Source organism: Nyctereutes procyonoides, unplaced genomic scaffold (assembly GCF_905146905.1).
Source record: "Nyctereutes procyonoides isolate TBG_1078 unplaced genomic scaffold, NYPRO_anot_genome, whole genome shotgun sequence".
NCBI lineage: Eukaryota > Metazoa > Chordata > Mammalia > Carnivora > Canidae > Nyctereutes > Nyctereutes procyonoides.
The window spans coordinates 5,422,678-5,436,005 of record NW_026575033.1 but is presented as its reverse complement, the minus strand read 5'-3'; the positions used below and the strand labels follow the sequence as shown (position 1 = coordinate 5,436,005).

The following is a 13,328-nucleotide window of genomic DNA, read 5'->3' as shown; positions in this document are numbered from 1 at the left end:
GAGAGCCCACAGAGAAAGGGTATTTGAATTGGACAGTAAGTAAAGAGTTTCTCTCGGGCAAAGTTCATGTGAATTAATAAAAGTTAGTTAGCAAAACACGTATTTATCAGTCAGGAAGAGAGAAATAATCTCTAGGTATTTCAAACAAAGATAATCTAAAATAGGGGTTATGTTTACACAGCCATGAAACAGAAGAGATGAAAGTGAGGAACTCAGATGAACAATAATAGTGGGAAGATGCTCCTACCCGTAGGCTGGATGGATAAAGGAAGAGGTGGTCCTACATGAGTCCTGCCCTGGTGCCACCTGGTGGGAACTAGGACTTAGGAGGGGGGAGCTGGAGCCAGAGAGTAGAGAATAGCTGCTGGAAGTACCCCTGTGGTAGGTATTGCACACAGGGAGAAATACCCTAGCATCTACCTTCTCCTACACGCATCATCTCCCACCAGTGCTTCCTATTGACCAACTTGGCCAGAAGCCCTTTGTCAGAGGGGCCTGGGAATTGTGCTTCCCTGCAATACAGAGAGACAAAAATGGCTGGAGAAGGTCTCTTGAGAGCAAATGAGGAAATGACCCAAAGCACAGCAGAGTATGATGAAGCCTCCCTGTAAATAATTCAGCATGGCCAGAGTGAGAGGATTTTTGTGTGTGAAGCTGAAATCTGACATCTCCTCCACGTTCAGAGGTGGCAGCCAGTGACACCAGGATGAAGTGGCATGACCCCATTTGCAATTTTTGGGAAGGACACTGGCCAGCTTGCAGGTGTCAGATGTGATGGGAAGACAGGATATTTTTCAGGAGGCTCATGCAGTGTCCAGGTGGAAAGGCACTAAAGACTTGAAATAAGCAGTGGCTTGGCAGCCATACTGAGCACTGATTGTCGCGATATGGAGTAGAATCTCTTAGACTTGGTGACCAGTGAGATCCAGAAGGAAAGGAAGTGGTCTAGAATGAAGGGGCCCAAACCTGGTCCCTCTGATTCCCAGCCCCATTGTGCTTTCGCCTGTAATGGCTTGACAATGAGCACATCTCTCAGACCCGGTGGGTCTCAATGCCTTAATCTTCACAAACAGGGGTTAGATGTTCCCTCAGGCAATATTCTACAGTGCTGTGATTCAGAGATTTATGCTTTCAGATTTTGATGTATTTTGCAATGTATTCCGGTTTGTTTTCCTCCAATGTCATATTTTCTTTAATTTACATGAACAGACTACAAAAACCCCCTTGTGTGTACATTTAACCTGGTATGTATTTCTGAATTTCAAATTCAATTACTATAAATTCTTACTTAAAAATTACTGGTCGTAGTTGTTTTCAGAGAATTCTCATTATGAGTGAAAAGAAATGTTCTATTCTAAAGTTCAGACACCCGAGAATCCAGCTTGTAGACAATGGATTTCACAATATTCCCATCTAAAATTCTTCCTTGTAGTTCTGTTCATAAATCTCTCTGGCAGAACTCCCACAATTTACAAGCCTTGCTACAAAACCACTGATTGAATTGCAACCCTTGTTAGTTAATAGAGGTCAAAGTATTAGTTCTAAATAATGCTACTTGGTATGTTTCTCGGAAATTCCAGGAAAAGCCTTTTTCCGTGATTTTCAGTTTCGTTCCAAGCAGCACACAACAATCACGTTGTTCAGCAGCATGTTGAAATAGTAAGTTACTGGACTTTTAAAAAGCATGTTGCCTCAATCAGAAACTCACATCTGTGTGTATTTTACTGGATCTGTATCTTAAAATTTAAATTATAGAAAATACTTAACTTTTTAGTGTTGTAAAAATTTAAACATCTTAACATTGGAAAAATATGGTGATATATGATGAATTGTTACATTGATACAGATATTGAAACAGTTTTACATCAAGATAAATAATTTACATATATATTATTTCCACTCTCAGTCTTGTTCTGAAGGAAACATGTAAACGTATCATTATAAACATGTCTTGGTAAAGCAGTGTGGTGAGTTGCCTGTAACCTGCAGAGTTAAGGGGTCTCATTAATCTCAGGAGGATCAGGAAGGAATTCCCAAAGATGATGACACTTGGGGACAATCTCAGAGTGTTAGACTAAAGGGATGTACTACTCCTTTTTGACTACCACAGGACACTGAGCCATCCTTCCAACTATATTGTTCTACTCACTATAGGGTGACCAGTCATTCCAGTCTGCCAAGACCTTCTCTGGTTTCAGCCCTGAGAGTCCCTCCCATGTCCTAGAAAATCCCTCACACAGGGCCAACAGGGACAGCTGGTCACCCAAGTTTATTGCCTCCCAATCTAATTTAGGTTCCTGGATCTTCCTTTGCTCATTGCCAAGTTCCCATCTAGAACAGGTTATCACCTTGTCACTGTCTTGAGTTTACCACGGGGCCTATGAATTAATTGGTTGATTGATATACCTTATACATAAATGTTCTTTTGTAGGTGGCACCGGAGCACAGATGACTGAAATGGCTTTACTCAAGATTCACATGATAGTACTGAGTTTAAAACCTAGGCCTGCCTCAGTGCCAGTCACAGAACATTCAAACTGGCCAACATTAAAATCGAGTACTGCCCGGAGCACCTGGCTGGCTCCATGGGTTAAGCATCTGCCTTTGGCTGGGGTCATGATCCTGGGGTCCTGGGATGGAGCCCTGTATGGGGCTCCCTGCTCTGCAGGAAGCCTGCTTCTCCCTCTCCCTCTGCCTGCCCATGCCCCTGCTTGTGCTCTTTCTCTGTCATATAAGTAAGTAAAATCTTAAAAAAAAAAAAAAATTGAGCGCTGCTTGCACCCCTTGAGACCTCAGGGACCGCCGGACACTTTCATCTTTGGTTATGAAAGGTCTCATAGCGCCCTCTACTTGTGGTGTCTGTAAATTGTCTCCGTCCAGCCAGACTGTAAGAAAAGGGTTCCTATCTGCTCCTCTGTATCCAGTGCAAGTCATAACAAGGCCATTATTGTTACATAGTATGCCATTAGTCAGTGTCTGTGACTGGACTTGATGTTTGCATAGACCATATGCTGCCTTTCAAGATTGTGAGAAGCTGAAGCAACCACAGCCCCCTGTTCCTCCAGAGTAGGTGAGAGTAGACAGGGGGGTACTCAGTATTAGACTCATTTTACAACTGGTTATAGATTTACACCCAGCCTTAGTGCCAGGATGAGTCAAGTTTCTGCTGCTATGGCTCATTCAAAAGCAATCCACAGCTCTTCAGGTTCCTTAATTTCTCCATGAGAACATTAAGCTGCCAGAGGGCATTTGGTAGCCCCACTGGGCTTCTGAGTGATGGAATTGGGTAAGTGGACATCAGAAAGGCTCCAGGGGTCTAAGTCTATATAGCCTCTCTGGTCCCAGATGGAATCAGCCCTTTAGCTGTGACTCCCTGGGAATCTCAGGGGGCATAATGTAGGGGCAAATAAAAATGAACCCTTCACAGAACCTGGAGCGTAGAATTAGATGACACCTCTTAGTATGAGGTCACATTTTCTTCTGCCCTTGAGAGGACTAAGCTAAATTGGGACCTAACCTTAAGGTTTTTATACAACCTTTTCCTCTTCTACTTTATTTATTTAAAAAAGATTTTATTTATTCATGAGAGACAGAGAGAGAGAGAGAGAGAGAGAGAGAGGCAGAGACACAGGCAGAGGGAGAAGCAGGCTCCACGCAAGGAGCCTGATGGTAAGGACTCGGTCCCAGGACTCCAAGATTACACCCTGAGCCGAAGGCAGATGCTCAACTGCTGAGCTACCCAGGTGTCCCTCCTCTTCTGCCTTTAATACTGCCTTTGGAATAGTGGCCTTGACTGGCATAAGGACTTCTGGGATTTGACATGAGTTGGGTTATGTCATGAGGCACTGAACTTGGTGTCACACATCTGGATTTCATATCCCAGCTCTGCCTCTCTTTTTGTTCATTAGTTTAGTTCATTAGAAGTAGTAGAGAAGAGTATCAGCTTTGGAAGGGACAGCTGCAGGAACCCCTAGCACCCTCTGCCTAAGTGTCCATTTGATTATCTGTAAAATGAAAATCATTGGCCTTGCAGGTGTGTATGAGTACTCAGTGACATGCTGTTTTTAAAGCACTTAGCACAGGGGCCTGGCATGTGGTAAACACGTAGTGAGTGGTAGTCATTTATGGTTATTATCACAATCCTTCCTACCTTCCTTCATTAACTAATCATTAGTTGAGAACAGGGTGACTGGGACATTTAAGCTGGTGCACACAGGTTGAGCATGTCTTGGCCTGAAGGGCAAAAGATAAGGAGAGCAACGTCTTCACTTGGGGGAGAGCGCATGGATCACATGTGTGTGGTGTGTGGCAAGAAGAAGGTGCGACATTTGTTTAGGTTGAATTTTTGTGTTTGAATTTCTAATATTTAAGTGTTATCCTTATCTCTCTTCATTCCCCAGCCAGTAGGAATCCTGTTGACAGAGGCCTCTCACTAATGCTGTTTCCTTCACAAAGCCAGCCTCCATGCAACCCCAGTTTGTCCCTCCCACTCATGTGTCTCTGTAGGACATTGTGTCTCAGTAGAGTTTCAGGTATTCTGTAGACAGTAGGCAGCTGAGAGCGTCTTGGTCTCTACTACAGCTCCTTGCACCAGTTCTTGCCTAATACTCAGCACTCAATCTGCCTCTTAACTGTGTTAAATTTAATAAAGGTTGGTGTTTCACTGTGACGCATTTAGAAATAGGTGTTGGCGTGGGTTTTTTATTTGATAATTAATAATTACTTCTGTTTTAAAAAAAAGAGAAGACCCAGTGTTGAATGATGCATTGACCTTTGTATTCCAGCAGTTTTTCAAAAGTTTTATTTAAACAAGTTTCAGTGGATTCGAGAATTTATCTTTACATTGGATGCATGACCCATAATTCTCTTTTTTCATTTTTTAAAGGAATGTATATTTACATTCTCTTTTAATTCACTGTGTAATGAATTAAGAAGGGTAAGACTTCTAATTTAAAATAAACTGATGAGCCCGGTCATAAAGCATGCTTTTCTAAATATTAGGAATCATTAAACGATATAACAAGCAGTGTTTATGGAGGTTCCTGTGTGGGGAGAAGAATGACTAAATCCCTGCCTTGTTTTCTGCTGCAGGCGGCGGACACAGCTGAGGAGCCTGATGTGCACCGCAGGGGCGAGAGCCAGGCTGTCAGCAGCCTCGGAAATGCAGGTCTGCGCCTGGGGCCTGTGGACACCGATGTGCATGTGGGCTTGAACCCAGCTGCCCTGTGGCCACGGGCTCGCGGCCCCGGGAACATGACCACAGCTCAGAACGGCCTTGGGCAACTCGCCGCAATCCCAGGTTCTGTCTCTGATCCCAGAGACCCCAGGACGGTGACCTACCCAGCCTGTCCGAATGGAGGATGCAGCAGCAGCCACTGCGGGGAGGCGGAAGCCCAGGAGGCCAGGCTCAGCCCCGCCAAGCTCATGCGCCTCTTCTCCGTGAGCAGGAAGAGGAGCGGCACCAACCCCGAGAGGCCCCGCTCCATGGTCCTGATGGGAAACTCCTCCACCTGGAACGCTCTTGCCTCCTTTCGGAAAATGGGATCTTTCAAAAAACTGAAGTCCTCCGTCCTTCAAGGAATTCAGAACCGCGAGGGGTCAGAGGCGGCGAGGGAAGATGCCCCCGAACGGGCCCCAGGGAGGCCCATCCCCAATGGGGCCGCGGTGGCAATGCAAGCCGGCAGGTGCGCCCCCGTGGGCCCGGGGGCCGCGTCCGACTGTTCCGACCCCGAGGAGGCCGACGACGCCTTCCAGAGGAGCACGCACCGGTCCCGCAGCATCCGCCGCGCCTACGGCCTGGGCCGCCTCAGCCTCCTGGACTGCGACAGGCGCCCGGGGCCGCAGGCGGAGCCCGCCGCGCGCGAGGTCCTGGTGAAGGGCTCCGCGGACAACAGCGGCGTCTACGGGAAGAGCAAGAGCACGGACAGCCTGGACTTTCTGCAGAAGGGCTCCTTCAAAAGGAAGTCCGCGTCCCACCTCGCGGACCTCGGGGCGGCGCCGGGGAAGCCCGGGCCGCGGCGGACGCTGAGCAGCTCCTCCGCGGACACGGGGAAGTTGGGCGGGCCCGAGGGCAGGACCAAGCGCTGGAGGAGCCCGCTGCGGGCCCGGGACTGGGACCGAGTCCTGAGGCTGGTGAGCAGCGCGGCGGACGCGGCCCGGAGCCGAGAGAGCCCCCGCGCGGGGCGCCGGGCGGGCCGCGGGGCCGGGGGACGCGAGCCGGCGGCTGCAGGTGCACAGCCGGCTCCACGACGCCTACTCGCGCCGCGCGTCCACCGGCGCCGAGCGCGACTGGAGAAGGTGCGCAGGTGCGCGCGCCGCCCCCGGCTGCGGCCCGGCCGCAGGGGGCGCCCCCGGCGCGCGGGGGGATGCGGGCCCCGCGGGGTCTCCCCCGGAGGCCGCGGGCTCCGGGCCGGCAGAGGGCGGCTCGCCTAGTCCGCTTCCCCGGGACGCGGAGCACCGCGCGGCGGGCAGCCGCTTTGCCCTGGATCCCGAGCAGCCGCTCACGCCCCTGCGGCCGACCGCGCCCAAGCCCCCCGGCCCTCAGAGCCCGGGCGCCGGAGACGCCGCGCGGCCCAGCAGCCTCAGCGCGCCGTCCCTGAGTTCGGGGGACGGCGGAGAAAGGGCGGAGGGGCCTGCGCCGTCCCCGGATTCCCGGCACGCCTCGTGCGTCGGAGGCGGGGAGCACAGCGCCGGCAGCCGCGCTCAGCAGCGCCCCCACCCGGCGTTGGGTCCAGAAGAAAGGAGGGAGGAGGTAAGGGCTCGGCGGGCGGGGACCCCTCGTGGGTGACCCGCTGCGGAAGAGGCACCGGCCACAGAGGCACCGGCCACGGCACCGCCTTTGCTGGCTCCTGGAGGCCGCCGTGCGGGGGGGGGGGGGGGCAGGGGGGGTGTCCTCCCGGCCTTGACCCTCTTTCCTTCGCTGCCACAGAGGCAGCCGCCCTGTGCTGATCCGACCGCCAGCACGAGGATTCCTGTCGGGTTGCTGTCATCCTTATCTCCCTGAAACGAATCGCTCCCACATGAAATTCCTCGCGCTGCACTCGCCTCACCATCCGTTCAAGACGTATGCATCGTGGGCCAAGCGCTCGCCACATTCTGGGCGGGGAGCTTGGAGTGGAGTGGAGAGCTCTCTCCCGTGCTCTGCAGCTGATAGAGGCCCTCAAAATTTTGGTTTTTGAGACTCTTTTATCGCCCATAGATTTCCTCTCCACGGTTTAAGTCGTTTCAGTGTCCTTTCCGACAGACTACATGTAAATGCAGTTCTTTGTGTCAAAGATGCCATTATGTGTTCTGGATTTTTTATTTCCTGGGACTGAATTAGGAACAGGCAGTTTGATACCTGTCAACCCCTGAGTGATGATGATTCAAAGAGATTTTTATGATGGTTATTGTACTTATTTTTGGTAGGACATAAGCGTCTCATGAATCAAGTCAACTAATAACTGTCAAGGCTGCAGGAGCCATGTTCTTTTCATATCCTGTCAAGCATCCAGACAGCTTTACCTTCCTGTATGATTTTCACTTATTTATGAATGCATTCAGTACACGACAGAGCTGAAAGACGAGGAAATGCATCCATGTGTGTATATTGTAGTTTATTCTTCACGTACATTTCTAGAATATTTTACAGGTATAAATGGGTGCCTGCCATAGAAAATGATCCCCGAGCAACTGTTCCTTCCCACTGATCCCTGGAGATGACCTCAGTTTTGTCTTAATGTCTGTAGATGAACAATTACACAGCAGCCTTTGTGAACGTGGAAGCCAGGATAGCTTCTGGACTGTCTGTTTTGACCTTTGATTTTTAGAGAATCTTCAAAAGTAGAAAGCCTGTTGCAGATCACGTTCAGGAGACCTAAATTAGCCTGAAGTGTCCCTGAGCAGCCAGAGGAGTGAGGCTGCCTCACTTTTTGTGGATGTAAGTTTGTATGGAGACCTCAGGGCTAGCGTGTCTTCTAGAGGTCTTGTGTATTGATGACTATTAGCTCGTTTGCATATTTCCAAAGAAGCCCTGTGGAACAGTTGTAAGGACACTGGACCCGTTGCCAGCATTGGGAAGGAGTTCCAATTCTGTTAGTTTTGCTCTGTGTAAGATTGGCCAAAGCCTGAACCAGTCTGGGCTTCACTCCTTCCCTGGATGATAAGATAAAGCATAATTCCTTCTACCAGACACCCAACCTGCCCCACTGATGATTTAGAACCACAACTCCCCCCTCACCCCCAGCCCTCTGCTCCAAAGATTTGGATATGTCTAGAGGGTTCTTTATATGAAATGTGGGGATTTTATTTTTTTGTTTAATAAGATTAGTAAAAAATCACCATTAAAATGTTTTCTTCCTGAGTGCTTATTAAGTGAACATTATGCAAGAGATAATGTCCAACTTTTTGGAACTGTTTTGATCATTATTTAGTTATATCCATATATTTACTAAGTATAATATAATTATATATAGTTATACATAATTTAATAGTATATAATTTAATTTCTACCCATAAGGGATTACCAAAGATAGAAAGCAGGGCTCAGTTCATCAAGAATGCACACATGTGTATAGATGATTCTACAAATTTGCCTCAAGATGTTTATCACATTTTTAAGTTGCGTTTATTTCCTCCAGATTCTTATCAAGCATATCAAGCTTCCTCTTGTGCTTTTAAAGTAAATGTCATAAAGAAATATATGATGTTTTTGCCCAACTTGCATTTTACATATTGGTAATCTTCAGTGTTACTTAAAGACAAGTGTTTGTAAAATATAACCTGAAGCCTCCTTTTACTTTGACATTTAGAACTAAATCCAAACATAATGAAACAAATAAGACAAACAAAAAAACCTTACAAAGTGCAGGAACTACAACCTTTATGATTTAAAAGCAGTTTTTGTCTATCCTATATAGCATTACAAAAAATTAATTTCAGTGTCAATATGTTTTAATGTACAGTGTGTTTTTTTTTTTTTTATTTAATTCATTGGTGGTATGGTTCTACTTGTATGTTTTTTTTTTGAGGGAGGAGCAGGCTCCATTCAGGGAGCCCGACATGGGATTTAATCCCGGGACTCCAGGATCACACCCTGGGCCGAAGGCGGGTGCTAAACCCCTGAGCCACCGGGGCTGCCCTCTACTTGTATGTTTAAAGCTAGTTGAAGTTGTGGTTAGTGTTGAATATAAAAAAGGTTGAGATCTCTGTATATTGTATTTAAAATATTACAAAACAGTTTTCAATAAGGGAGAATAATTTTTAAATGTAGAGCCATTTATGTATAACATGTCACTCTCAAAGCGACAAAATCATCTTTGAAAAAACTTAACAGTTTAACAGGATTTTCTATTGCTGTGGAAAAAGGATGGGAAAGTGTCCCGCTGTTTTAAGCACTGTAGAAAAATCACCTGGTTGACTTTATACTTCTGCCACCTAGTGGTGAGTTTCTTCATAAGACTGAAGGACTGAAGGACTTCTGCTGAAGGACTGAAGGACTTCTGCTGAAGGACTCCCTAAAATTGTTACTTGGTTTATTTTATTTTAAAGATTTTATTCATTTATTTATTTGAGAGGGAGTGACAGAGAGCAAGTGAGCATAAGTAGGGAGAAGGGTTGAGGGGCGGAGAGCAGCCAATTCCCCACTGGGCAGGGAGCCCTACATAGGGCTTGATCCCAGGAACCTGGCTGGGATCATGACCTGAGCTCAAGGCAGATGCTTCATGGACTGAACCACTCAGGCGCCCCTGTTACTTGGTTTAAAAGTGCAATTTAGTATTTATACTTTCAGACAGTGCTTCCTGTTCTGTGATAAAGGTACAGGCACAAGCACAAGAATTTAGTGTTCTCGCTGGTTTTCCTACCAAGTCACAGAATAGCTTCATTTGGCTGAATTAGGTCACTAGGAAAGGGACCCTGTCCTTATTCATGCAGTATAGATTCAGAAGTATAGTGTTGAGATATGCTCCTAGATGAAGCTATTTTATTTTTTTTAATTTATTTTTAAAGATTGTATTTATTTTTTTAGAGTGAAAGCTTGTATGCACACATGCACCACTTGGTGGAGGAGCAGAGGGAGAAAGAATCTCAAGCCGATTTAGCGCTGAGTGGGGGAGCCCCATGCAGGGCTCAATCCCACGACCAGAGATCATGACCTGAGCCGAAATCCAGAGTTGGACACTTAACTGAATCACTCAGGCGCCTTGGAGCTCTTTTAAATGATGAAAATCCATTGTAACTCCTTGAGAGGGAGCTTTAGTCTTTTAGTAGATTTTTTTTTTTTTTTTTTTAAAGCTTGGTTGGAATCCTGGCCCTGCCATTCCAAGATAACTACCACTAAGTGAACTGCTGAGCTTCTCCAGGCCTCAGTCTTCTTAAGGGTTAGAATGTGGGATAGCTTCCTCTGTTTTTGATGTTTATAGGAACCAAGGGATTTATGCCCATGGTTCCTATAAGCACTTAGCCCAGTGTTTAACACTGGATGTTACTCTGTGATGATTACTACCTACTTACATGATTTTTCCATCCTAGATTGGCCTGATTTCTTGAAACATGGGCCATTTAAGATCAGATTTTTCCAAAACTGTTTTTTGACTATGTTATAGTCTTAAGACAGATTGTAAAGATCTTCAAACAGTTCGTTTGACTTCACATTCACTTTTTTTTTTTTTAAGCATGAGAGTTAGGTTCCAGCATGATCTACCGTTTATATGTTCATTCGCTCTTGCACCAAAGCAAATTCAGACACTCAAATTAGATGAAGCTCTTTGAGGATGTCAAGGACATTATAAAAGAGCTAAGATGTATCTAAATCCTGTGAACTATGCAGAATAGATTAAATCCCACAAAAGAGGTAAAACCATATGCTGTGGGATTTCAGAAGAGTTGTAGTTTTTACCCATCTATCAAATCAAGGAAGGTTTAATAAGGATGATTGAATCTGATTTGAAGATAAGCTGGCTACATTTTAGTTTCAGTCATCAGGTACATAGATTTTATGTGATTTGATAGAACAGGAAGTAACATAATTTGGTTTGATGTAGAGGAATGAACCAAGTTTAGATGAAATCATTAAGTCCAGATCATGGACACTCTTGAATTTAGAGTAAAGAATATGTACACTACTTCGTAGCACTACAGAGTCAAGGGTACTTTCAAGTTGGGAAGAGCCAAGCTCAGAACTGTGTTTTACGGAAGTTAATCCACCATTGGTAAAGAAGAAATTGGGAAGAAAGGTGACCAGGGGGAAGCTATCAGGGATTTATTTCCAGAGAGAGCTCAGAGATAATAAGGCTCTGAAATGTGGGGATGGAAATAGAATATATCAGGAAGAAAGGGAAAGGAGTAAATGAAACAACACATTACAAAGCCTAAGGTACCTTGTCACTCAGTATTTACCTCCCTGATATATATGCCAGAAATAGGGAAAAGAAAGAGTCAAAGGAAAAAAGCTATTCTTATTCTTAGAGATTCACATTCTAATTTGTATATTGGAATATATACAAATAATTATGTAGTGTGGTATTTCCAGTGAAGGATGTACAAAGTACCATGAAAGCACCAAAGACAGGATTATTAACTTTGGGTAAAGAGTTGCATAACTGGGGATAGACAAGTGTGTGGGGTCTTGAAGAAGATCGGGATGGGGAATGCAGTGGGCAGCAGTTGAGGAGGAGTGGCAGGGCCTTCCAGGCTAACTGGAAGAGCATGGGGGAGGGAGGAGGTCTGTAGACACAGGGACAGTCAGCCAGAAGAGTTACCTACGCCTTATTTTCCTCCCCTGTAAACTGGGGGTCGCTAGAGTACCTGCCTATCTCATGCAGTTGTTGTGAAGATAAAATGAGGTGATGCAGGTAGGGAACTCAGCACTGAGCTTTGCACATAGTAAGTTAAGTGTCCACAAAGATGCTAATCTGTGGTGCTAAGGGAACTGCACGTTGCTCACTTTAACTTTTGTACAGGGTGGTTGGGTGGAGAAGTGGGAGATAAAATTGGAAAGATAGGTCTGTACATAGTTAAGAAAGGCTTTGCTTGGAGCTTGGACTTTACCCAGCAGTCAGGAGCAAGCCAGCAAGGTGTTTACCAGGGACAACAGAAGGAGAGCAGCTACATAGAGAGGATTGGGATGGGGGCATTCCTGGGAGAGAGCATTCCTCAATAATTTAGTCCAGAGGGGATGAGATCTATACTAAAACCATGGAGACAGAGAGGAGATGTTACATTTCAAATGATTTCACAATTTATATATATATATATATACACACATATATTTTATATATAATATATATTATATATGTATATTAAAGATTTTCTTTTTTTAATTTTTTATTTATTTACGATAGAGAGAGAGAGAGAGAGAGAGACAGAGACATAGGCAGAGGGAGAAGCAGGCTCCATGCACCGGGAGCCTGACGTGGGATTCGATCCCGGGTCTCCAGGATCGCGCCCTGAGCCAAAGGCAGGCGCCAAACCGCTGTGCCACCCAGGGATCCCTAAATATTTTATTTATTTATTCATGAGAGACACAGAGGCAGAGACATAGGCAGAGGGAGAAGCAGGCTCCATGCAGAGAGCCTGATGCGGGACTCGATCCCGGGACTCCAGGATCAGGCCCTGGGGCCAAAGGCAGGTGCCAAACCACTGAGCCACCCAGGGATCCCCACAGTTTATATTTTTAATTAGCATTTGAATGTTCTGGAGGAGAGAGAAGTCAAAGATGATGGGTAATCGGGACAATCTCTTATGTTGGAATCAATAATCAAACAAGTCGTGAAAACAATGGCTCAGAGCCGAATTAGGTTATTATTCCTAGTCCTTACCACTAACATGCAGGCCCCTGGTGGGAAATCCCTTTCCTTTTCTGAGCCTCAGTTTACTTGAACACTCCAGTGCTTTAGGATCTTATCATTTTCTTCCTCAGGGACTTGTAGCTTCAAAATTGTTGGAAGCCATTGTTGGAACCCAGTCTTACAAAGTTAAAGCAATTTGAATACTTGCTTGGGAGGTTTTGTAGAATAGAATTTGTTACTACTGCACAGGGTTTCAGCTTGTGCTGTTGGCGCCCCACTCAGGGCGTTCTCCAAGTCTCTGCAGGTGCTGATTTTAGCTTGCCTGTTACCCACCGGGGTGGCCCCCACCTGAGAAACACTACTTGAGTTTTTTCCCGACTCCTAAAAAGAAGGGTATTTTGTGGCAGCACAAGGTACGATGTCACTTAAATAAAACTTCCCTCCAACTTTAGTATTGAAGTAATGGGCTAAAGTCAGGCCTATTTCCAATGTGAATTATAAATTGGGAAGTTTTACGACGACGACGACGACGATGATGATGATGATGTGATGGGTACTCAA

General features: G+C 46.0%; 1 protein-coding gene across 1 annotated transcript in view; it reads left to right on the top strand.

Moving 5' to 3' along the window:
- SPATA13 (spermatogenesis associated 13) overlaps positions 1 to 13,328 on the top strand; it is a 345,561-nt gene that overhangs the window by 258,318 nt on the left and 73,915 nt on the right. The window contains 2 exon segments of the mRNA XM_055317330.1: positions 5,092 to 6,179; positions 6,181 to 6,751. Coding sequence (XP_055173305.1) covers positions 5,254 to 6,179; positions 6,181 to 6,751 — 1,497 coding nt within the window. The 5' untranslated portion in view covers positions 5,092 to 5,253.